Source organism: Leptodactylus fuscus, chromosome 2, assembly GCF_031893055.1.
Source record: "Leptodactylus fuscus isolate aLepFus1 chromosome 2, aLepFus1.hap2, whole genome shotgun sequence".
Taxonomy (NCBI): Eukaryota; Metazoa; Chordata; class Amphibia; order Anura; family Leptodactylidae; genus Leptodactylus; species Leptodactylus fuscus.
This window is the reverse complement of record NC_134266.1, coordinates 187,432,909-187,460,243: the sequence shown is the minus strand read 5'-3', so window position 1 is coordinate 187,460,243 and position 27,335 is coordinate 187,432,909. Positions and strand designations below refer to the sequence as shown.

Genomic DNA, 27,335 nt, shown 5'->3' with positions numbered 1-27,335 from the left:
GTTCAAGTGAATGTTTTTTTGTTTTTTTTTTAACCGGACACAAACAAAAAACAAAAAAAAACAAAAAAAACAAAACCCAAAACGCTCACGGGCACACACACACACACACACACACACACACACACACACACACACACACACACACGATCTCTGTATACTTACGGGGTCATTTTCTTAACTTACTAGTGATGCTTGCATCCTGTGCATTTTCTAGATATACTACACAGAGTAGAGGTATATTTGCAGACAATACTAAACTTTGTAAGGGAATCGCAAATGAGGAGGATAGTAGAATATTGGAGGGGGGGGGGGGGGGAATCTATGGAAGCTGGAAGTATGGGGAGAGACTAGGAAAATGTTTAAATGTAGACCAATATAAGGTTATGCACTTTGGTCGACGTAGTAAAATTATGTACTTGATATTAAATTACTGGGTAAGACTGCCAATGAATAAGACTTAGGGATTTGGGTGGACAGTAAACTTCGTTTTAGATACCAGTGCTATGCAGCTGTCGCCAAAGCAAATAAAATTATGGGATGCATCAATAGAGGGCAAGCTGCTCATGACAAGAACACAGTTATGCCTCTACACAAATCACTTTTATGGCCACACAGACTATTGGGTCTCAGTGTACAAAAAGGACATAATTGAACTAGAGAGATTGCAGAAGAGGGCGACCAAAATTATTAGGGGAATGGATGGATTGGTGTACAACGATGGTTTACAACCTTGGGGTGATTTTTGTTTTTCTGAAATTGAAACACGTCTACAGGGAGACCTAACAGCAATGTACAAATATATGAAGGGACAGAACAAAACTTTCTAATGATAGTTTTACTCCTAGACCGGTGACTGTGACAAAGGGACATCCTCTATGTCTGGAGGAGAGAGTTTCACCAGCAATGCAGACGGAGATTCTTTACTGTAAGAACAGCGAGGCTATGGTGCTCACTACCACAGGAAGTGCAATAGTGGATTCAAGTTCAAAGAGGGCTTGGATGTCTTTCTTGCACAGGCTATAGGTTTTAGATTTTAGTAAGGACAAGTTAATCCAGGGTTTTTATACTAATTGCTAGATTGGCGTCAGGAAGGATTTTTTTTTTTTTTTTCTTACACCTGACTTGGGAGAAATGCATCAGCCTCATGGGGTTTCTTTTGCCTTCCTCTGGATCACCACAGTAGAGTTACAGGTGGGATTTGATGGACCTGTGTCTTTATCCAACCTTATCTACTGTGTAATTATGTATACAAAATGGTTTTTGCTTGAGAAAGACCTGTATGTTATGGTGAATAAAATACCATACATTTATGAATACTAGCTCTGATACACTACTATCTCTCTACGGATGCTAGAGGAAAGTAATTTAATAGCAAGTTTGTTGAAACTTTGATCTTTGTAAAACATAATAATACATTAGGTCTTCATAAAGTTCAGGGTTTGGTGTGTCCATTGACAATGGGATACAAAATAATCTTGTGTTAAAAACATTTTCCCGTAAAAATACATTCAATAAAAATAAATGTAATAAAAATACTTACTTGAACTTGATCAGAGGTTCTAGACCATGTCCAGAAAATTCATTCAGTATCTCCATGGCAGAAACATAGCCAACAGAGGGTATGCCTTCTGTATAATCACTCCCCATCAAGTATGCTAAATTAATAAGTTTTGGCCGATCTAAACCTGCAGAATATGATATGATTATGGGCTAGTTAAAAAGTGGACAGAAAAGGTTTCCCAATAACGTTCCCAACTGAGCATTTATTGGACCAGCTGGGGCACCAGTTTCGGTACTCTACTAGTGTGTGCAGAATCTACAGGCCAAGTAATGACTGTAGAATACCATAGCGAACCTGTATGCCTTCATGCCCAACTATCTCATTTTGTATCCAAACCAGGTGGCGGCTCAATAGGGTACTAGAGCCTCCTTTCAATTGTACAGCATTTACCAATAAGTATTCTGTCACTCCAATATTGTAAATCCCTTACATATATCATCATCATCACATTCAAACAATTGAATTTCAATAATGCCTTTGTGGAGTGTTTTTTTTTTTTTTTGTCAATGGGAGTATAATGTATATGTAAAGTTGACAGACCAAATGAGAAGGCTTAAGCTATACCCAGTGATCCTAGAATAATAATATTAGTAGCATCTATAATGAATGTGTGGTTAGAAACAATGCTGAACCCAGAAGTATTTTATAGGTCCTGAATTCATCATGCTTAAATTATGCAGAAAAATTTCTATTAAGATGTTCAAATAGAATTACAAATATTTGTTCAGCAGAAAATAAAGCCTATAATGCCGCATGGACAGATTTAGGACAACAATGGGAAAAGTGGAAAAAGTACAAATACTTAAGTGCTAAGTATGCATTGTGACGGACTTACCTGTTTAAGTAAGTTTTCCACAAATATAAAAGAGATTTAGAATTGCAGACAATTAAAAATTAAAACGGTTTCAAATATAAATAGTTAAAAATTATTTAAACCTTTTTAACTTTATTATCATGGCAGGGCAAAGATCATCAAAATGGCGGCGCCCATGATCAATTCAGAAATGGAACCTGATTGTTAGGGGCAAGTGTCTACTGTATGATACAGCTGTATTGGCATCTACATATTTTAATGGGATAATGAAAATACGACACGGATACAAATCTAAAGTAGTCAGTGTACAGCTTGTATAACTTTTTTTTTCCCCCGGCACGACAAACAAACAAACAAAAAAACAAAACACCCACACACAGCCATTAATGTCTAAACTCATGGCATCAAAAGTGAAAATAGACAAATTGCACCCATTTAGCCATTATCCCTCCCTGGTGCCATGTGACTGTTACAACGTAAGGAGTGAATGGGGAGCTGGTGTCTTAAATTTGGCATTATCGCTCTCACACTGGTCACTGGAAGTTCAACATGGCGCCTCCTGGCAAAGAAGAATTATTGCACTACATAAAGATGGCCAAGGCCATAAGAAAATGGCCAACACCATGAAACTGAGCTGCAGCACAGCAGACAAAACTTTACAGTGGTTTAACAAGACAGGTTCCACTCTGAACAGGCCTAACCATTGTTGACCAAAGAAGTTGAGTGCCTGTGCTCAGCATCATATCCAGAGGTTGTTCTTACATGGCAGCATGCTAGGAAGTTAGCCTGTTAGTGCTCAGACCATATGCGGCACACTGCATCAAATTGATCTGCATGGCTGTCATCCCAGAAGGAAGCCTCTTCTATAGAGGATGTATAAGATAGCCTGATAACAGTTTGCTGATGACAAGCAGACTAAGGATTACTCGAACCATGTTCTGTGGTCTGATGAGACCAAGATAAACTTATTTGGTTCAGATGGTGTCAATGGTGTATGGTGGCAAACAGGTTAGAAGTACAAATACAAGTGTATCTTGCATGAAATCAATGGCGGCAGGAATGTCATAGTTTAGGGCTGCGCTGCATGAGTGCTGCCAGCAGTGGGAAGCTACAGTTCATTGAGAGAACCATGAACACTAACATGTACTGTGACAAAAGAGCAGAGCAAGATTCCCCTCCCTTCGGAAACTGGTATTTCAATACTAGACTGGCCAAGGCATGTCTCCAGATCTAACCCTTACTGCGCAACTTTCAGGTATCCTCAAATGGAAGGTGGGTGGGGGGGGGGGGGGAGACACAAGGTCTCTAACATCAACCAGCTCTGTCATCATGGAGTGGAAGAGGATTCCAGTGGCAAACTGACGCTCTAGTGAACTCCCAAGAGGGTTAAGGCAGTGCTGGAAAATAATGGTGGTCACACAAAATAGACACTTGGAGCACAATTTTTCCATTTTCACTTATGGGTGTACTTCCTTTTGATGCCAGGGTTTTAGACATTAATAGCTATGATCAGGAATGAAGTTCTGTATGCAGAACTTTCCAGTTCACCTGACACAAATAGGACATCATCCGGGACTTGCAAATAAACCACAACTGGAAATTTAGGACCTGGGAAAGGAGAGTTAGCTTTGTTTTGTTTTTTTTATAATTCTTACTACATACAGAAAAGGAATAGCAGATTTATATATTGGAAGGATTTCTGGTGTATACCTAAAAAACAAAACAAAAAAAAAAACAGGCTGCTGTATAGCCATACAGTGGCATACATCACCCACGTTAAAACAAAGTATACTGTGCAGTATGTGTTTTTGCCTGAATGGAAAAGCATGGCAGACTGCACTATTCCATACACCAAGCCTGAAAAGACCAGAATGACACCTTTTAGCCTTCCATCAGGGGAATCAGGGCCTATGGACATGTTTGACAAAGGGACACATAAAATACACTGTGAATGTAACCTAAAAGAACTATAAGATACACAAACAATACACAAGGTACCAAATGTCATTAATCTGAATTTATACTGGGAACAACAATCCAAGTTTACAAAACAGCTGTTGGCCTTAGCAATGTTTATAGATGAATGAGATTTTTGGCCTGTTTGCCAAATCTCTTTATAACCAATGCCAATAAGTTCCAGGGTGACGATGTCAAATGAGAGTTTCCAGACACCTGAAATGAAGACTATGGGGTAGATTTACTAATACTGTGTAATGACCAGACAGTGTAAAGGTAGACAAAAACACACACAAAAGTTATCCTGGACAACCCCTAGAAACTGCATCAGATTAGTCATAATGACCGACTCTGGATGAAAATGTGTGCATCTTTAGACTAACTTTATATCACCTATTTGCTAGCTCAGTTTTTAGCAAGCTAAACTGCTCCCTTTCCTGCTAAGCCATGCCCCCTTTCAGCTAATTCAGCCAAAAAGCAATAAATGTGATGCCATGTTCAGTTTGTGATTTTTTTTTTTGGTGCACTAGAATTCTGCCCCATCTTCATTAGTAAATCTGCCATAAATTCTACAGCCTAAACACATTTCTATTTTCAAATTCTCTAAGTAAAATTCTGTGATCAATGCCTTACTGAATATGGCGTGGTATACATATGGTGTGTTTTACCATGGCATTTAAGAACATACCGTACTTTCTTATGAAATAGGTAAATTCTCTGACTTTCTAAGCATACAACTGCAGATACTGGTAACTGAATGCAACTGATATTATACCGCATAGCGAGTACCAACATGGCATATTGTATAGGAGCCCTAATGTGTCATTATACTAGGTGGCTGGACAGTAATGTGGAATTATGCAGTGTGGGAGAGACAAAGGAGCGTTATACCTCATACTATGTGGGGGAATTAAGGAGCATTACACTGTGTATGTGGCCACTAATATCACGTTATAATAAATTATACTGATGTCCCCTAAATCCAGATACTTTACAAATGAGGCAGTAGAGAACCGCAGTAATTCCTGCTGCCTATCCAAGATGTGGGTTTAAAAGACAGTGGTCAGGAGAAGAGTTTGTCTCCGGACTGCCGTCGGAATGAAAGGCCCAGGAGGCAGGAATCCAGATAGCTGGCAGGAACAGTCCACCTGTTGAATATGCCTGTACTAGCTCTTAAATACATCTGCTAACTCATTATATATAAATATATGTTTTGTTCAGCGTGCTACCCAACAAGGTACTTATTTATTGAACTAATTTAGCTTCAGCCAAGAAGAGTTCAAGCTCTATCAAACTCATTTAAGCAGTTATGGATACACACAAACACAGATAAAATGAGGTCTTTAACCTTTGTTTATAAAATACTTGGAAATTACAAGCTTAATATATAGTGTACATGTCCAGCATCCTGTGAAGACTAGAATGGGTAGACGTATTGAAAGTGTGATCAAAACGCAGCGGAAATAAACATTGTTAATCCTTATACATGAGATTACAACAGCATACAAATTATGAGCTAAAGGCTTCTAACACACTTACCCAACTGATTCTGAATATCAGAAAGCTGGTAATATTCCACATATTTATTCTGAGAGAAGAAATTCTTGTAGACATGCCGGGCCCCAAAGAGCCAGATATCACTGTCATCTGTAATAGTGCCTGAGGTTTGGTCAGTTAGGTCTAAAATAGCACATTGAGCTTCTGCCTCCATAGGGGCTACGATATAGGGAATACCAAACAGGCGCAGAAGTTCCTAGAGAGTAATATTATACAACAGAAGATTACTTGACACATTCTGAATAATTGGTAAACTACTATTCTCAATAAGATTGATTTTATATTAACCGTTGACTCTGTAAACCATGCGGTGCCTGTTTTTCAAATGAGTGTACAGGACTATGTTGTGAGAGCATATCTGTCAGTATATATTAGAATGTGTGACTGTATATTCTATATACCAGGGTGATAGAGTGTGTTTACACTCATGTTCTATATGCACGTAGAAGAGGAACCATTAGGAATCTTGCAAGGCTCACCCACATAAAATGACTAACATCTTTCTATCAATGTATACAAAAAGCTGTCAGTCACCTCGTGTGGGATAAGGAAAGACTGTCTCCAGCAATCCTATCAGGATTTACTCTGCTTTTATGCAGACCATACCATACTATACGAAGCTACATATCAAAGAGCTCAGCTTCTTTCCCTCCATCTTATACTGCTTTCATATAGGGTACCAACCCTACCTGTTGTCCAGACAAAATGTTAGGTTTTCAATAGCTCAGTGGAGGGGTGTATGTGTGTGTGGGGGTGGGGACAAGTACTAACCTGGCTTTCTAGATACATCTGTCCCGTCACAGATGCAGCAACACGTTCCTGCTGCTGCCTTTGAGCCTGGAGCGAGGTTTCCTGAACAAGAAGATTGCTCTCTAATGTCTCAAGTTCCTCCTGCAAAATAAGGTAACTTTTTTTTTTCCAAACCCAGTAACACAAGACGATATTCCAGCTAGTGAAAAAGGATGTATTAAAAAATTACATATCCTCTTTAATGGGAATTAATACACATTAGAATAAAAAGGGAAAAAAAAAAAACAAACAAAAAAAAAAAACACAAAACACAACAACAAGATTATATCCGAGTGCTGCTAGGAAAATCAGAGAGTTGGAAACATCATTTATTCCACATAAAAATCTACACACAGTCACAATGGAAAAAGGCAAAACGCATTCTGACGTCTATCGGACACGTTTTACCCTTTTACATTGTGACTGTGAAGATGTGGAATAAATATTTACCATTACTGAGTTTCCAATTCTCTGACTTTCCTAGCATCGTTTATTACCACCATCTCGTTGGACATGTGGTCCAGGGGCTGAGCTGCAGTTTTATCCTATATTGGCTTGTGTACCCCACCTTTTGGCTCGGGGGAAACCATTCAGCAATACAATCCACGTCCAGTTGATCCACGTCTTTTTCTCCATTAACCTCTTACGTTAGGTTTAAAAAAAAAAACAAAACAAAAAAAAACCCACACACGAATACACACACACACTACCAGCACACTGTTGCAGTCAGTCACTGACCATAGCAGTGAATCCATCAATTACATCAGTGATTTGCATGTGAGCAAAGACGGATGTGAAATTACCAAAGCATTGCTGCTAAGAAATGTAACAGGTGAATAATGTGGTTTTATTTTATTACATCATCCGCAGCTACTGTTTTTTAGCAGAATGCTAAAATTTTGTTGGTGCACCAACCACAAACTACTATTCTACTCTGAGGACTTTTCAAACCCTTAGAATAGAATTACTGGATGCCCAGGGACGGCTAGTGAACATAAAACAGTGTTACTCACCTCCATTGGTCTCCAGCGCAGGCCCTCCACCCTTTTTTGGTCTCTTCCAGCCTCTACAGTGACATCAGGGACTACTGAGGCCCAAGATTGTACCTTAGTCACGTGGTGCATTGATACCCCATGTGAACATACCCAAGTCATTTAACTAATGACTTATCTTAAAGTTATATAAAAATGACAAAGCACATCCCAACATATATCAGTGATAAATTTCCATGCAACAGGTTTAGAAAATAAGTTCAAGACTCTAAAAGGAATGATGAAAACAGTCAATATTACCACACTTATGTCCTGCCATTCATTAGTTTCTTCTTTCTCATCTTGAGATTCCTCATTTAGCTGTAGTTCAGTGTTCTGGACATCTGCCCGCTCAGCTTCCTGGAAGGAGTCTTCTAACTGTGTAGTAGATGCGGATGCTGCTTCAGTGACATCTGCTTGTCCTTTCACTGTATCCTTGGGAGATTCAGTATTTTGTACTGGCTGTGAATTACTATGATCTGAATCACTTTTGACTTCAATAAAACTACCTAGAGGAATGGAGATTATCTTGCAGTAAGTACAATCAGCAAGACCTTATGCTATAACATAGGTCCATGATGGCAAACCTATGGCACGGGTACCAGAGGTGGCACTCCGAGCCCTCTCTATCGGCACCCATCTGTGGAACAAATTATACTGTGTGTGGGACAGTGTGGAGCAAGTTGTACTATGTGGTGGCCATTTTGCAGCAGATTATACTGTGTGGGGGCCACTGGAGAACAGATTGTATGGTAGAAGAGCCACTGTGAAGCAGATTTTACTGTGTGAGGTTCATTGTGGAGCAGATTGGACTGTGTGGGAGCCCTTCATGATTTATATTACACAGTATCTGTTTTTATAGCAGACACGTGATATTATTAGAGGTTATAACAACATTATGTGGTCACTATAAAACTGATCTGTGCGATGTAAATAGTGAACATTAATTGTTCAAAAGTACCAAATGCAGTACAAAGTTGTTTGAAATATTGAAAGCTCTGTAAAGCCCCATTCACATGACTGTGTTCTGCGGGGCCTTAATTGTGGATCTGCACAGTATTAAGGTTAAATTGCCATCTCAGCACCTTGTTATAAATTAATGGGTTTTGGGTTGCAGTTTGGGCACGCGGTCTCTAATAGGTTCGCTATCACTGCCATAGGTCATCTCCATCATGACAAATTGGGTTAAACAAATGGCCACTTGAAGCAAAACATCCATCTCATGACACTTACCATCAGAATCGGAATCCATTTCTTTATCTCGGTCTAATTCTTCATCAGTTATATGTATACTTTCTGGAGTCATAAGGACATCTCTTGTTTTTGGAACATCAGTAGAAGATTGTTGTTGACTACAAGCTGTATCCTCATCCTTGGCCTGTGGTGGCAGTAGGGCTGCCGGTCTCTTAACCTCAGGCACCACCAACATGGATCTATCTAGGACTAGTGATGGAGAAGCTGAAAGCTTGGGTGGGGATGGATGAAGGGCAGTCTCCTTCTTGGGAGTAAACTCACCAACGATTCTATTACTCAGATTTAATTCAGAATTCTCTAATTCAGAGAAAACAGGAGCATCTCTAATATTGGATATAGGTTTAGGCCTGCTCTCCAGTGAAGGTTTTATAAAAGGTGGTATGATTTTATGACTGGAAATATTTTTCAGAGGGGTCTCAAGAGTATCATCCTTGGAACTAAAGAGAGTTCTCTTAACTGCCTCCACACTCCGCTCCTGTCTGTCTAGTTGGGTTATATCAAAGTTGGAAAATAGCCCTCTCCGATTTGTAATGGGGCCCAACCTGCTGTCTACCGAGTCATCACTGCTACTTGTACGATCAAAGGTAGAAGGTACAGCCCCATGGCTTGCTGTAGATTTGACAGGAGTAGTGGTTTCTCTCCTCACAATAGCCAAGGCGTCATCTTCTTCATCTGAGCTACTAACAACAAAAACTTTGGCTTTAGGTTGCTCCATCTTTAACTCCTTATTGTTCTCAACAGACCTTTTCCTGCTCAAGCCTATTTCATCTTCAGCAACAGCCTCCTCAATTGCTTGCAGAGTTCTAGGCGAGATGCTGCCATCTTTAGGCCCTGCAGATTCAGATGCCATTTCATAGCTTTGTGTTTTACTGGTACTGGGTTCCTCATCAGAATTACTCTCCATCATTGCTTCTTGTATAGCAAAAAGAGTTCTTGGGGAGGGCGGTGCCTCTTGTGCAACACAATCCTTTGCTTTCTTAGGTTTATGGGCTGAAGCCAGCTTCATATCAAGGTAGGTTTTTGGCATATCACTAGAGGTCGATGGTATTGCTTCCTCAGGCACATCATCTTTCTTATCTTCTCCCTTTGACTGAATTCCTTTATTTAAAAAAAAAAAAAAAAAAAAAAAAGCAAAAGTTTTATATAACAAGTTACTAAGGGAAAAAGGGATAATATCACGACAATTTATTTTGCTTATAAGGGCATAGACATAGATTGATAACCCTTGCAGTTCTTACTCTATATTAAAGGGGTTGTCCCATCTCAAGGATCCTATCTATACAGGTAACTTATGTGAATTTACGACTTTTCCTAAATACATTGCTTCAGCAAAACTACTATCGGAGATTATTCACTTCATTGTTTACACTGCGTTTCCACAACCACAGACCTGGGATGATCTTATCTCTCCGCCCAGGACAAGTGACGTAGCTCCCTGCTCTCAGGAGGGGAGGGGGAGCTGAGTGCTATGGAGAAGCTTGTATTTATTTATTTTTTTAAATGTAGATTGTGAGCCCCATATAGGGTTCACGATGTACATTTCTTTTCTCCTATTAGTACGTCTTTGTAGAATGGGAGGAAATTCACGCAAACACAGGGAGAACATAAACTCCTTGAAGATCTTGTTCCTGGCTGGATTCGAACCCAGGACTCCAGTGCTGCAAGGCTGCTTTGCTAATCACTGAGCCACTGTGTCGCCCCGCCAGCTTGTATTTTGGAGCTGTTTATCTCCCTCTTCCAGTTATCAGGTCTGCTAATTGAATTTTACTGATGAGGGCTGAGACAGGGAGTCCGTTACCTCTATGTAAACACAGACCTAAAACGGAGTTTATTGCAAGCGGACTCTTGGTCCTGTAACATGTAAATTTGGGATTCTTATCACCTATCAAATCCAGCTCTGCTACATCAGCTTCATATTGTGCATCTTCCAGTGATACTGTGCTAATTTACTTACAACCATCCTTCATTACTGACTGCAAACATGTACTGCTATGAAGACAGATAGAGTTGGCTTTGTCTGTGAGAGCAAGTGAAACCCCGCCCACCAATTCACTGAGAAAACCAGGAGGTGAACAGAGCACACAGCCTGCAGGTTGAACAGGAGAGTTGGGAAAACTCCTTTAAAGAATCACATTACCGACTGAGTCACAATCTACTGTTCTAGGTGGCATAAAATCAGTGATAGAGCTATTGTACAGGGAAGCCTCACCACCCCTTCCTTTGGCATCTGTACATGCTGGCAATACACAGTGAACACAGGTGTAAAAGATAGTTCTCCAACTAAGCAATGCCAGGAGTCTACTAGGAAGAACTTTAGAGTCAGACAGTTTTCTACTAAAAAGTAAAATAGGTTAAGTAAAGTAGGTTACAAAAAACTTGACTGAACAAAAAAGAAGTGAAACCCTTTGCGTTCACAGAGATTTTTGGTCAGGAAACTGACTCAAATTCCTCCTCCTAGAAATGCCTTACCATAGGACTGTATGGTGAGGCGTTTTTAGGAGGAAGAGGAATTGGAGTCAGTTTCCTGACCAAAATACTCTGAACGCAGCACTTTAAAATCAAAGACAAACAGAAGGTCTGCATTTACAATAAATTAGGGCTGTGCGGTAATGCAGAAAGTGTAACCTCCTGCCATATGATGTTGTGCAGCTGGCACTGTTCATTACAAGCATTTGCTGCCATGTGTATTTATACCTTTAATTAGAATATAATGAGAAGTGTCCTCTGAGACCAGACGGCGAGTTTCAACCTCTTTCATAAATCCCCCTTCTGTTTCAAACTGAGCACGAACCTCCCCCGTGTACTGCTGGTTCATCTCTTTACGAACATTATTAAGGCACCTGTTTAAGTTATTTTTTTTTAGCAGTCCTTTCAGCTGATACTGGGAGAAATCATTGGAGTCCTTAGAAGAAAAAAAAAAAAAAAAAAAAAAAAAAAAAATGTTATCTCTATAAAGTAAGAAGGTCCATCCTTCACTCCACACCATGCATAAATAATAGAATGGAATGCTACATGGAGGAAAAAAATATTTTTTTTTTGATGATATGCATTTATAACATCTTTCCTATGAAGTCAAATAAGAAGTAGAGTACACAAATCTATCCTATGAAAACAAGGCCCAAAATTATTGAACTTAGATCAAGCAAAAACATTTGGAATCATTTACTTTTTTTTTTTTTAAATGTAGATTGTGAGCCCCACATAGAGCTCACAATGTACATTTTTCCCTATCAGTATGTCTTTTTGGAGTATGGGATGGAAATCCATGCAAACACGGGGAGAACATACAAACTCCTTGCAGATGGTTTTATGCCCTTGGTGGGATTTGAACTTTGGGACTCCAGCGCTGCAAGGCTGCAGTGCTAACCACTGAGTCACTGTGTGGCCCCTACTGGAATCATTTACTCCAACAACCCCCCCCCCCCACCAAAAAAAAACAAAACACCCAACCCCCCCAAAAAAAACACACCAACCTACACCACTGTATTGATGTTACTTGTTATGGCACCACCAACTGTTCTTTTGATGCCCAGCTTAATGTCTAATATCAGTAGTCACACATACAGAGACATAAGTGATTCCTAGCGCTGACATTTAAATGGACTTTAAGGGTCCATTCACACAGAGGAAAATGGTGAGGAATTTGGTGTGTGGAAGTCCACGCCGAGAAAAAAACAAACCCAAAAACCTCCCATTGACGTCAACGGATGCTGCGAGCTTTCTTTTCCACTAGTGGGGGAAAAACAAACAAAAAAAACAAAAAACACACAACTCATGGAACCCATTGAAATCAATGGGAGGCTTTATTTTCAGCGTGGAAAATTTCACACCAAATTCCTCACCATTTTCCTCCGTGTGAATGGACCCTAAAGGGAGTCTATCATTGGGAAAAGTGCTTTTCAGCTAAACACGTCTGAATTGCCTTTAAAAAGGCAATTCTGCTACTACTACCACCTTTACTTTTTCAGTTGTCCCCACCATTTCTTTATAAACAGCTTTATTTCTTTATGCTAATTAACCTCCCAGAGCACCCTGGGCGTTCCCCAGGGCTTCCGAGTACCCCCCCACATCAAACTTTTAATACCGCCCCAGACTGCTTGTGCTCCGTCTCTCCTCCTCTTTTCCGGATATTGTGCCGTGCTCTTGCCTCAGATCCCACTGTTAGAGTTCAGATTTCGGGGAGGCGCAGTTTCACTCCGGTCAGAGTGGTACTGCGCATATCTGACTGGCCATTTTGGTGTAGTCAACTACATGATCATATGCTCAGTTCTCCAGAGAACTACACAAGCATCGTATAGTTGACTACACCAAAATGGCCGCTTGGACATGCGCAGTACTGTGAATGTAGCATTAATGGCTGTCATTACACTGTCAAAGAGACCATCATTGCTGGGCAGTGAGAAACGTTCCTTTAACAGTACACAAGAAAATGGTCGATTACACTAGTTTACTGTGCACGCGGCCACAGGAAAATTGCCGCAGACATGCGCAGACGGCTCTGCCAGAGGTCCGAACAGCAGAGCAAATTGCGCATGCCTAGAATTTTGAGGCCAGAACCGGAAGACTCAAGGAGATGCCGTTCCAGGCGAAGATGGAGGCATCGTTGGAGAGTTCCCTCGCAGCATTGGGGACGCCCTCAGTGCTGTGAGAGCTCATTTGCATGCAGAAGAAAACCAGAATTTCTACCAAATGGCGGCACGGAGAAGACATCTAAAAGGTAGGAGAAGAATAGCCTTTCTTAAGGCTATTCCTACGTGTTAGGGAGAAGAAGGGGGGAAAAAAAAAAAAAAAAAAGTCATTTTAATGATCGAATCCCTTTAATGACTTATTCAAGGTCAATTTTAGGAGACACCACAGCATCCCATAGACAATTTTTTTAAAAAAAGTGACTGTTTCCAGGAGTTCCTCTTTTGGTAACTACAGACTTGAGCACCTATCCGATAGTGTGGTTATACAGCCAATAACAAGCACTTTAGCAAGTGTTTGTTCCTGACAACTGTTTTGTCTTAGTCTACGTTCACATTTGTGTTGCAGTCCACATCGCAATGTCCACCCGAAATCAGCAGACAAAAGAATCCTACATGTTCGTCTTTTTCTCCCATTGCTTTCAATCTAACAACATCAGACACCTGATGGACCCCATTATAGTCAATGGGGTCCACTGGGCTCCGTATGTAACCAGTATTTTAGCGGTCCACATGTGCATTGTTCTTATCCTCCAACAGACCAGAACAATCAATCAATGCTAGTGCAATAATGCTGTCAATCACGTAATAAAAGAGCGACCATTCCCACTGCAAATGCTAAGGATTTGGCACACATTTCTGCGTGAAAGTTAGTTTAGGAGGGGCGGGAAGGCAAGATAATTTTTCTCTAATTAGATATATTACAAAGTTTCTTGATTTATGAGAGGGTTCTTGTAGAGTTAGTGACCATTTACAGGAAATCTCCTCAAAGCTGTTAATGTTACCAATGCTAGACAGGGAAGAGGTAAAACAGTTTAATCATATTTCAGTTAATGTTATGCTACCTTGATGGCAGAGGCAAACCAGCTTTTAATCATTCTTACACTGCGATCACAAGTGTAGGGGGCTCTCCAACTTCTCCACACTGCGTATCAAATCTACCATCCAACCGTGGCTCAGTAGTTAGCACTGCAGCCCTGGAGTCCTGGGTTTGAATCCCGCCAGGAACAACATCTGCAAGGAGTTTGTATGTTCTCCCCGTGTTTGCATGGATTTCCTCACATTCTACAAAGACATATTGATGGGGGGGGGGGGGGGGGGGAGTACATAAAAAAAAAAAAAAAAAATTAAAAAACCCTACCATATAACCAGGAGACAGCTGTCTCTTGTGGAGGGGTTGAGGAGCATTTACTCCAGCAGAAAGCCAAAGAAGCTGCACCAGGGACTGTTTACTTAAGACATGCAGTCACAGCACATGGGAGAATACGGTAATTTTATTTGGTCATGCAATTAACATGATAATCAACCTATGGTTAAGTTTCTTTAACCCTCAGGTTTCTAGCACAGTCAGCAGTTTTGAGAAGGGGAGGGGTGTGGAAGACGGGTCAAAATTTCAGATAGACGCCATTTAAACTATGAAACTGCATTAAACGTCAACAGTATTAGGATCTCAGTGCAGACTTGTAATGTTTAGTATTGCTAAAGCATTCCTATAGAGCTACAAAAGTCCAGTTACAAATATATACCATGGCTAATTTAATTTATTTTTATTATGGGAGAAATGTTTTGCTTGGCTATACTGGAAGTGAACTTTGGTGTACAGTATGAATGCATATGCAAGTGGAGCCATCTGCTGGAACACTTTATATTTGTATACAGGTGAAAAAGTACTTTTAACAAATTTTTTATTGAGGAGAGGAATAATAGATATGCATGAATGTCACATCATAGAAAATGGAAAAAGAAAGGAGGGATGGGACAGGCCTACATCTTACATCCTCAGTATATTTTTAGTTATATTCCAGAATAAGAGAATGAAACAAACAGTCAGTGCACAGAATTTCACTGACCTCCCAGAGTCCAAATAAGTAGGGGAAAACCTCATCTAGTATAGGCGGGGAATAATCTGCCAATATGAATGGGAGGGTGATAGTTTGGTTCCTCTTTCTACTCCAAATGATCTGAAATTTGTCCTTTGTCTGTGCTTACATAACCATTTTTTAAATGAGTAGATCATTACTGACCAACTGGATCCAATCTTTTAGCATGGAGGCTCGAGAAGACATCCAAAATCTAGCCACCATTTTCCTACCACTATATAGGGTTTCTGTCAGGAGGATCCTGTCTGCAGTTGAAGGATACAGCTTTGAATCTATGAATTGCAAACAAATTTTAGAGCTATCTGGGACTACCACACCCATTTTATCATGGAGGATCTTCCGCACCTGTTTCCAGAAGCCCCTTACAACAGAACAAGTCTAAGGGCCCCTTCTCACGCAGTTTATGCTCCGTCTATTCTCTGTACACTTGTCGTATTCTGTACATTTTCCACGTGTAAAATGTTGTGAGCCATTGAGTTCAATGGCATGTTTGTATAACTCGTGTCTTTTTGCGTGCGCAAAAAGACGGGTTATATGAACATGTCATTGAACTCAATGGCTAAGGAGTGGCAATGGGCATGCATGACTGCTGTTCCATTCAAATGGATGGGGGAGGGGTTAATGACTCTCAATCTTAGGATCAGTGAGATCACAACAGTCAGACTCTCACGATCCAGCAGCTATTCCACATCAAGTGTATAGGGAATAACTCAAATACTACTTTAGGTTTTAGATTAGCTTGAATTGCTGCTCCATTCATGCATGTGAAAGAATTTTGAATATTTTTAAACAGCGCCTCGTATGGTAAATTCTTCTATCTCCACTCCATGCTGTCATAGGGGATAGAAACATTGAGACAATACTTCCATTAGTGCCACTTTATTAATGTAATCTTATTCAGAGGTTTTTTTTTTTTTTTTTTTTTTAAATATAAGCGTGTACATATATAGACACACATACTTGTATTTATGGTCCGTACCTCTGGCATAGCTTCATATAACGTCCTTCTACGTTTTGCAAACTCCTTCATGTCAGTCAGTATTTCATGCTTTACCTCAGGAGGAAGGCTACTAAATTCTTCAGAGTCTATGTCCACTGAATTAGGATTAGTCAGGATTTCATCCTACATTACATAAAAACAAAACAAAAAACAAAAAAACACTAGGTTATAAGGGTGAACATTAGTGGTTAAAAATTTACACTTCCTAATGTAAAGAGTTACACCCAGTGATGCCCGTAGATACAAGTTTTCTAGGGATATTTAAATTAGAGGCTCTGTCTGTTACAAAGGTATAGATTTGGGTACGAGATACAAGTTAACCTCTGCAATCCCTGTTTTTAGCTTTGGCCTTCTCAAATTAAATACTATAAAAATTACTGCATAATAATACGTAGATTGTACCTGAAGTAACCGTTTTTGATTCATTCGTTCTTCCCATTCCCTTTCTTCCTCCTCTTCAGAGCTAGGATTAAAGTAATAAAAATGTATGAAAGGAATACATATACCAAAACCCGGACAATGAAACTGGTTCAACACATACAGACAAATTCACTATATTACATTGTAATTATTTCTATTCATTACCAAAAAAAAAAAAAAACACACCCCAAACCCCTAACGTTTACTAAAATATCTACTAACAAATACTCAGATATGTACACATGCAATACATAAATGGAAGATTGAGTGGAGTACTCAAACTATAGTTTGTATATTCACCAGTGGGACACCTGCCTATTGATAGTCCCAGCCAGAAGCTCTGAACCCCATGTGTTTCTGCAATAACAAAATTATCAGGGGGTCGATGACCAACATTATTTAAGATAAGTGATACAGCAATTGTGCATTAATATGCAAGCCCAAATTTGATAGCAGTGCCTACACATAAACCGGATTAAAAAAAAGGTATCGAGATCTTTCTCAAATATTCAGATTATGGGACAACAACCAAGGAAATGGACTATCACTGGGTCTTGTGCAAGGCATATAACAATTTAGCAAAATGTACGACTTCATTTGATAAGTTAACTGACTTTCAAGCATGGGAGGACTGAGGGGTGTGCGTGGTATTCCAGTTACAACACAATGGGTCACTTAAAAGGTTCGCTCAACTATAGTCTGACTTCTCCATACCACACAGATCCTTTTAGCAGTTTCAACATGCCCATCATGTCAAATCGAGAACAACTGACCTGACAATGAGCATGTTACATTAGATACCATACTGTGTGCAGATGCAACCAAGGCACTTATTTCACATGTGTCTCAAGACCTATTATCTTGTCACTCGGTTAAGTTTCACTTGTATGCCAGGTCTGTAATGGGAGGTGAAGTTTGGACTTATCAGCAAGAGCAATAGAATGTTATTCTGGAGCGCACTCCGAAATGGTCCCTGAGGCACAGAGATTATCCCATTTACATTAACTACATGGATTATATCCTATCCAAGTTAACTTTTCAGGATTGGGCTATGCCCAGATGCAATAAGTCACAGATGTGGTTATGAGGAGGCTTATTTGCTCCATATGCTCTGGGAGTGTAATTCTAGTGTGTGTTAGCCCTCATTGCTAGAGTCTATGGTATGCAACTACAGTGGATCCCAGGCTTTGTTTACTGGGTGTGTTGGGTAAGGGGGTAGGTCTGGAACCCCTCTTGGCCCTAGGAGTCCTACAAAAATTGTTCCAAGCTAGGAAGCTGTTGGCGTTCCACTAGTTGGACTTTGCACCTCAGTCTACTATTGAGCCAAAAGGCTGAATTAAATCATTATCCAGCTAGAATATGATATTTCTGGTGAATATGAGGCTATAGGAGAGGCTTGACTTGGTACTCTGGGACTCCCTCCTTTGCCCAGTTCCTGCTACATGACTCTGCATCTGATGATAGAGGGTTTGCTTCTTCCCACTACGTCCCAAGGCCATTGTCAGATATTTGGGCTATAGAACACTGTGGTTTCCTAGGCATAAAGGGGTAGTTTGCTCAACCATTTTAATATCTATACTTTCCTACACCATCGTAATGCTTAACTTAATAAATAATAAGCATAACTAGGGTTTATTGCAACTTACCTGTTTCTCTCATTCTCCTCCAAAGGTGGTAAGGCATAAATATCTTCCTCTTCCTTTCTGTGCACATGTGAGAGGCTTGGGAACTCTTCATTGCTTTATAAAAGGTGAAACAATTACTTAGAAGTGTCCATATGGGGGAAAAGAAAAATTGGTAGACATAAGAGTTCTGTTAAGGTATATACCTCTGTTTGTTCCCTGACAGGGCAGCTTTAACAGCTTGTCTCTTCAAGAAAGTTTTCAGCAGCTTTTCATGAGTTTTCTTAGCCTCAGTAACGGCTGTATCTTTCTTCTGTCTCCGTTTCGCCTACATTCAGAGATGAAAGAAATATAACCTTTAGCGTGACTACTTTCAGTTTTCCTGTAGCACCTACGAAAAAGACAGCTACTTACAAGAGTCTGCTTCTTCAGCAGAGGTGCTTCACCGTCAAACACAAATATGGGACGTATTCTGAAGAACAACAGCTTACAAAGCCGATGGAAAAGAGTGAGCAGATGAGCATTCTGAACTGCATTCCCTTGACGATCTCTTGCTCCTTTTATTGCTTGATTTAACCAGATGCTTATATCTTAAGAAACAGTTAATGAAAATACTACTTCTATTACTAATAGTACATATAGGCAGGACCAGGGAAATCAAGTCCAGGTGTAATTCTTATTACACACAGAAAGAGCTGTGCATATGATTCAGCCAAGTATTACACAGTCACTTGGGTTTCTAGGAAGTTAAGCGTGATACTATAACCTACTGTATAATATACTAACTAAACTTATCCAGTCGTTCTAGTATCTAGCTTGTATTACTCTATGATCATATTGTTTATGACAGTAAAAATGACAGGCTTAAGGTGCATTCACACTGAGTAAACGCTAGCTTATTTTGTAGAGTAAAATTACATTTGTAAATTTTGCTATCCCATTGACTTCAATGACATTTTACAGGCGTATTTTTACAGGCGTATTTTTTACAGGCGTATTTTTACACTTACATACACACATAAAGAGGCCAATAATGCATAGTGTGGTTACGGGCCTTAACTCATATATACAAGGAAAACAACCATATCCACAAATATAAAAGTATATTTTATTACTATCCAATTAAAAAGTTTTTCACATGGACATACAATAATACATTACATAAATAACCTAAAGTAAACGGGCTAAACCGTAAGGTTTATAGGTGCCAGCAAGCCAAAGTGATGTGGGTGAGACAAAGACATAGGTGTTTGAAGTCAGTATTTAGCCATGGGCAGGGCAACTAACGGGTTAATTGAATAGTATAAATGCATACATATATGCCATAATAAGAAAAAGGACAACTAGTCCATTAATATGTAAAGTTACACATGGCATAACAATCAAAGATCACAGAACTCAATTATATTCCAAAGTGCCCACATATGAACAAAAAGTATGCCTTAGCTCACCTTAACATCATATAAACTGTCCGACGCGCGTTTCACCCCCGCTACAGGGCTTCGTCCCTGGATGTTAAGGTGAGCTAAGGCATACTTTTTGTTCATATGTGGGCACTTTGGAATATAATTGAGTTCTGTGATCTTTGATTGTTATGCCATGTGTAACTTTACATATTAATGGACTAGTTGTCCTTTTTCTTATTATGGCATATATGTATGCATTTATACTATTCAATTAACCCGTTAGTTGCCCTGCCCATGGCTAAATACTGACTTCAAACACCTATGTCTTTGTCTCACCCACATCACTTTGGCTTGCTGGCACCTATAAACCTTACGGTTTAGCCCGTTTACTTTATGTTATTTATGTAATGTATTATTGTATGTCCATGTGAAAAACTTTAATTGGATAGTAATAAAATATACTTTTATATTTATTTGTGTATTTTTACACTTGTAAAAAAATATCATTGAAGTCAATGGGATAGCAAAATTTACAAGTGTAATTTTACTCTACAAAATAAGCTAGCGTTTACTCAGTGTGAATGCACCCTTAGTAAGTCTTCTAACAAAATCATTTGTATACTTTTAAATTCTGTTGCAGTAAAGAAAATGCCAAAATATTCACCTTTTATTACTTAGGACTGATGGTCAGGTATGATGTAGGGAGTAAAAGCAGTGGTGGTGCTCATCACTTATGTCAGATCCAGCCATCTGAACTTTAGCAATTGCCAGATCCGAACAAGATTAAGAACTGTAATCCACCAAGATCTGTTGCTAGATATGCAAGGTATTGACTAGCTTGCTTATAAATTTCACAAGCTATGGCATTTATCATGGAGACTAAAGGGTACCAAAATGGATAGTATCTGTTAGTGGGAAAATCCTTTTCGCTACTGTTTCAGCATTATGCGGAATGCAAGCAATTATTAAAAATTGACATGTCAGGAAAGTTACCAGATCCTCTATTAAGCTAAGGTCCCACAGCAAAAAAAAGTGCTGCTGGAAAAACAGTGACGGCAACGCATTGCCTTTCTTCCCGCTGCGCTTTAGACAGAAACTTTGTAGAGATTTCCTCTGTGGACCTTCTGTTTCAAATATTCCTATGGGGAAACCACTGGAGTTTCTGGCAAATCCCATCCATTTTACCCTGACTATAAACTGCCATGATTTTTCCCATGGTGTTTCCGCCGAGGGCAAATCACGATGTTTACGCCACATGGTTTTTAACCAGAGAGACTAAGTGTACCCCCCTCCCCCGTAATTTCCTATGAATCATCCTCTTTGAATAACATTTTAAAGAGGACCTTTCATGTCCTCATGCATATGCAGTTTTATATACTGCTTTTCCATTATGTGCCCCAGGGCAGGAGAGATTGGTATTGTTAATTTCGGCACTGATCTCTCCACCCTGTCAGAAGGGCGTTCCTGACAGTCTAGTGTAAGACTTCGATAGACTTATACTGGGGGGCATTCCTCAGAGCTCAGTGTCATCGCTGGGTGGTAAGGGACACCCCCTCTGACAATATAAGGTTATGTTAAAATGCTGTCAGGGGAGGGTGGAGCGTTCCTCACAGCCCAGCGATGACACTAGATGTCAGGAACGCCCTTCTCACAGTGGAGAAAGATCGGTGCTGTTCTCTCCAGCCCCAGGGGCACATAATGGGAAAGCTGAATACAGTGCTATATAAAACTGCATATGCATGAGGACATGAAAGGCTCTCTTTAGTAATTTGTAATGGAGCTTTTATACTAACATTCTTAGTTCAACCCCCTCACAGCATTGAATAAACCCTGTGAAAAAGCCCAAGTCAATGTCTGCAGCCTACCTACGTTTTGAGATATCACTGGTTAAGTGCTGCTGACAGTCCAGGGAGAAAAGGATGTTTTTATTCTCCTGTCTTTGTTACTTCGGATTACCCAAGGGAAGGAGAGGGGGTACAATGGACTTTTGTTCATGATATCACCCCTTCCCACATTTAACAATTAGAAAGTATATTTGCCATTTAACCGCTTATACAATGCAATCAATGTATGTATTTTTTGCTCTTCACATTTTTACAACAAACATTAAAATATACATTATAAACAACAATATTGATTGGTAATATGACTTGTTAAAATATTTGCAGAGAACCTTTTTACCGTTTAGTTTTCTGATAGTAAAGAAAGACAGCTCATATCAAAATATTGCAAGGATACCAACAGCAAGGATTTTTCCTTCCAGAGTCTCCGGATTAATAGGTCTTCCAGAACAATCAAGCAGCTTCCAAAGTCCTTGAACACCCATGCTGACACTATATGCGTCGTGTTTACAGGTTTACCTAAATCAAAGTCAAAACTTTAGAAGGGACTTCTTTGAATTATGTCTCCTGACACAAACTGTACACCAGAGAGTGCATCAGCAAGGAAAGGATTCAATAATACTATTGCATACTGTAGGTCACTAGTGAGGTACTATAGTACTCCATATAAAAATCCTTTTTGGAGCCATGTGTATGTACACACTGCCCTTATTGGGATATGTTGCCTTCTTCTGTCATAGAATGAGAGCAGCAGACATCTAAATTCCTGCTCATTCTGGGCTTAGGAATCCAGTGCGTGGGTCACCTAATAACTGACTGACTTCCCTGTGCAAGTGTGCATACAGAGAGAGCTGCAAAAAAACTGATCAAAACCAGACACTGAAACCTCTCTTTAAAGAGGACCTTTCATCAGATCAGGCACAGGCAGTTCTATATACTGCTGGAAAGCTTCCCGATCTGTGCCCCAGGTAAAGCGCTATCGGTCCTGATACCGTAGCGCTACAGTCAGAAGGGCGTTTCTGACACTTAGCCAGGGACGCCCTTCTGCCCAGCAGCGCCTATCGCGTTGTACTGTGGAGCGGGGAGGAACGCCCCCTCCCTCTGCTCACACAGCTCTTCCATAGACGAGTATTATCAGGAGGAGAGGGGGCGTTCCTCCCCGCTCCACAGTACAGCGCGATAGGCGCTGCTGGGCAGAAGGGCGTCCCTGGCTAAGTATCAGAAACGCCCTTCTGACTGTAAAGCGCTATGGTACCGGAAGAAAAAAAAAAAAAAAAAAAAAGTGTCACAATCAGATGAGCCTGACCCATCTAATGTTGTTATTGGTTTAGTATGATTCACCTCGGTGAGACTTCCTTTAATACCTTAACGAAAAGCCAAGAGCCGCCTTTTTACATGGGCAAGGTTCTCAAAATGCCTCATTGTGTGACAGTTTGATACATTTTATGGAGAAGGTAAAACTGTAAAAAGACAGTTTGGTCATCTTTATGTTTTTATCTTTTATTTTTTTTCCCCCACTACGGTGCTGCCACATGGGATACAATAATTATATATATATATATTTTTAATATAATTCGGACAATTTTGGACATAAAGATGCCTACTATGTTTGTTTATTTATTGTTATATGTGATCTAAGGAACAAAAGCACATTTAAATTTTATATTTTTTAAAGCCCCTGGGGAACGAGTCAGCATCTTTTGGAATGCAAGATGCGTTTCCATATCATGGCAGAGATTGGGCTGGGAGATGCAGGCAGAAGTAACACATGCAAGGCTTAACTCCACTCCACTAGCGCTGTGTGACTATTAAGGGATTCCGTTCCCCTGTTCCGCTAGAAAAATTCTTTGGGCGTAAACCCAATGGACCCCATTACAGTCTTTTCAAGTCCCCAAGTGGACCCGAAGAATGAAAATTTTAATGCTAGTGTGAACTTAACGTAACAGCGTGTACTCCGTGTACATATAAAGCATTAAGTGAGGTTCACACGATTGTAATACTGATATATTCTACACGCTTATAACAGGACTTATAGCTGTAATAGAAACTTTCATGTAGGGGTTGAGAAACTTTCAATTCTTGCACGGCCAATAGAGTACCTCATCTTTGATTTTTTTTCTTCTTCTCCTTTCTTTCTTTGGTTAATTCAGCATGTATAAAAGAGGTTGCCTACCACTGCCCTAAGGGGATTGATGAATAGTACAATATACTGCAATACTAATGTGCTGTAGTATATTGAGAAATACATCCAGTAGTATTACAGGTTGCCTTTGGTCGCATATGTAAAGTCCCAACATGTGCTGTACCATTATGGTGATGCTGAGAAGGGGTTAAAACCTATTACAATAATAGTTACATTGCTCAGCATTCTCTGCTCTATAACACACTGCCCTCAGATTAGACTGCAGGTTCAACTACCCCTTAAACCATAACTCTAAATCTGCAGATGTTTAATGGTATGCAACCCAGATATGGGGGGACGGTCAAAGACCTCAATTAGATATAGCTGGAATAATAAAATAGTGGTCAAATAAACAAGTTATTTTGACCACCCAGAGCTGCTACTTGTGAAAAGAAAATCATGCAGGTTAATGTGAAGGCTCCTCATTGTTACTATTAACAGGCAGCTGCTCAAATGTATGATCTAGCAAAATAATTCCCTCCAAATATGGCAAACTAATATAATAACTGATACAACTACCACTGCTGTATTGTTTCTCCCTATATAAGCAGATGTATGTAATAGCTGCAGTAAATACAAAACTGTACTGATCAAGTTTTTTCAAAGAGACTCTCTCACCAGGGTGAAGCATATTAGACCAGTGACACAATAAGATAGGTCAGAGTCTCCTAAGCATAACAGCACAGGCTCATACAGGGCACAGCACCTCTCCTGTCTCCAACACAGGCTCACACACACAGGACACAGCACCTCTCCTGTCTCCAGCACAGGCTCACACATACAGGGCACATCACCTCTCCAGCACAGGCTCGCACATACAGGGCACATCACCTCTCCAGCACAGGCTCGCACATACAGGGCACATCACCTCTCCTGTCTCCAGCACAGGCTCGCACATACAGGGCACATCACCTCTCCAGCACAGGCTCACACATACAGGGCACATCACCTCTCCTGTCTCCAGCACAGGCTCACACATACAGGGCACATCACCTCTCCAGCACAGGCTCACACATACAGGGCACATCACCTCTCCAGCACAGGCTCACACATACAGGGCACATCACCTCTCCTGTCTCCAGCACAGGCTCACACATACAGGGCACATCACCTCTCCAGCACAGGCTCACACATACAGGGCACATCACCTCTCCAGCACAGGCTCGCACATACAGGGCACATCACCTCTCCAGCACAGGCTCGCACATACAGGGCACATCACCTCTCCTGTCTCCAGCACAGGCTCGCACATACAGGGCACATCACCTCTCCAGCACAGGCTCACACATACAGGGCACATCACCTCTCCTGTCTCCAGCACAGGCTCACACATACAGGGCACATCACCTCTCCAGCACAGGCTCACACATACAGGGCACATCACCTCTCCAGCACAGGCTCACACATACAGGGCACAGCACCTCTCCTGTCTCCAGCACAGGCTCACACATACAGGACACAGCACCTCTCCTGTCTCCAGCACAGGATCACACATACAGGGCACATTACCTCTCCAGCACAGGCTCACACATACAGGGCACATCACCTCTCCAGCACAGGCTCACACATACAGGGCACATTACCTCTCCAGCACAGGCTCACACATACAGGGCACATCACCTCTCCAGCACAGGCTCACACATACAGGGCACAGCACCTCTCCAGCACAGGCTCACACATACAGGGCACATCACCTCTCCAGCACAGGCTCACACATACAGGGCACAGCACCTCTCCTGTCTCCAGCACAGGCTCACACATACAGGACACAGCACCTCTCCTGTCTCCAGCACAGGATCACACATACAGGGCACATCACCTCTCCAGCATAGGCTCACACATACAGGGCACAGCACCTCTCCAGCACAGGCTCACACATACAGGGCACATCACCTCTCCAGCACAGGCTCACACATACAGGACACATCACCTCTCCAGCACAGGCTCACACATACAGGACACATCAGCTCTCCTGTCTCCAGCACAGGCTCACACATACAGGACACATCACCTCTCCTGTCTCCAGCATAGGCTCACACATACAGGGCACATCACCTCTCCAGCACAGGCTCACACATACAGGACACAGCACCTCTCCTGTCTCCAGCACAGGCTCACACATACAGGGCACATCACCTCTCCAGCACAGGCTCACACATACAGGACACATCACCTCTCCTGTCTCCAGCACAGGCTCACACATACAGGGCACATCACCTCTCCTGTCTCCAGCACAGGCTCACACATACAGGACACATCACCTCTCCTGTCTCCAGCACAGGCTCACACATACAGGACACATCACCTCTCCTGTCTCCAGCATAGGATCACACATACAGGACACATCAGCTCTCCTGTCTCCAGCATAGGATCACACATACAGGACACATCAGCTCTCCTGTCTCCAGCACAGGCTCACACATACAGGGCACAGCACCTCTCCTGTCTCCAGCACAGGCTCACACATACAGGACACATCACCTCTCCTGTCTCCAGCACAGGCTCACACATACAGGATACATCACCTCTCCTGTCTCCAGCACAGGCTCACACATACAGGACACATCACCTCTCCTGTCTCCAGCATAGGATCACACATACAGGACACATCAGCTCTCCTGTCTCCAGCATAGGATCACACATACAGGACACATCAGCTCTCCTGTCTCCAGCACAGGCTCACACATACAGGGCACAGCACCTCTCCTGTCTCCAGCACAGGCTCACACATACAGGACACATCACCTCTCCTGTCTCCAGCATAGGCTCACACATACAGGACACATCACCTCTCCTGTCTCCAGCATAGGCTCACACATACAGGACACATCACCTCTCCTGTCTCCAGCATAGGATCACACATACAGGACACATCAGCTCTCCTGTCTCCAGCATAGGATCACACATACAGGACACATCAGCTCTCCGTGTGAGTTTTCAGCCCTGACAATACTCCACACACTCTCATTCACTTACATTGCTGCAGCCAACACAGGAACTTCCATCACACGAGCAGCTGTGATCATTGAAGACTTCCTGTATAGTTATCGCTCATTGGATAAATTCAACACGTGATCATTATGGGGTGTGCGTGTTGGAAATGATTTCTGGGAGCTGTAGTTTTAGATTTGGACTCAGTCGCTGTTCTGCTGGACTCCAGTCTCCAAAATGCTGTCTTCTAATAGTGTGTTATTGCCGACATACTGACAGTAGAGGGCGCACTCCTGCAGGCCCGGAGATTGGTTGCTTTCGTTTTCCGACCTAGACTGTGTGTTTTGTTTTGAGGTTAAAGCATTCACCACAGCGCCATCTGTAGGTTCGGCTGACTGTCACATTA

The 27,335-nt window shown here is 41.2% G+C and overlaps 1 protein-coding gene across 1 annotated transcript in view; it reads right to left on the bottom strand.

Moving 5' to 3' along the window:
* ERCC5 (ERCC excision repair 5, endonuclease) overlaps nt 1-27,012 on the bottom strand; it is a 32,647-nt gene extending 5,635 nt beyond the window's left edge. The window contains exons 1-13 of the mRNA XM_075265382.1: nt 26,975-27,012; nt 22,214-22,335; nt 18,984-19,159; nt 18,776-18,897; nt 18,594-18,686; nt 16,930-16,990; nt 16,507-16,650; nt 11,657-11,864; nt 8,942-10,060; nt 7,970-8,217; nt 6,660-6,779; nt 5,871-6,084; nt 1,541-1,685 (exon numbers count right to left, since the gene is read on the bottom strand). Coding sequence (XP_075121483.1) covers nt 1,541-1,685; nt 5,871-6,084; nt 6,660-6,779; nt 7,970-8,217; nt 8,942-10,060; nt 11,657-11,864; nt 16,507-16,650; nt 16,930-16,990; nt 18,594-18,686; nt 18,776-18,897; nt 18,984-19,159; nt 22,214-22,301 — 2,738 coding nt within the window. The 5' untranslated portion in view covers nt 22,302-22,335; nt 26,975-27,012. The remainder of the gene's footprint in view (nt 1-1,540; nt 1,686-5,870; nt 6,085-6,659; nt 6,780-7,969; nt 8,218-8,941; nt 10,061-11,656; nt 11,865-16,506; nt 16,651-16,929; nt 16,991-18,593; nt 18,687-18,775; nt 18,898-18,983; nt 19,160-22,213; nt 22,336-26,974) is intronic.
* Nucleotides 27,013-27,335: the final 323 nt, after the last annotated feature.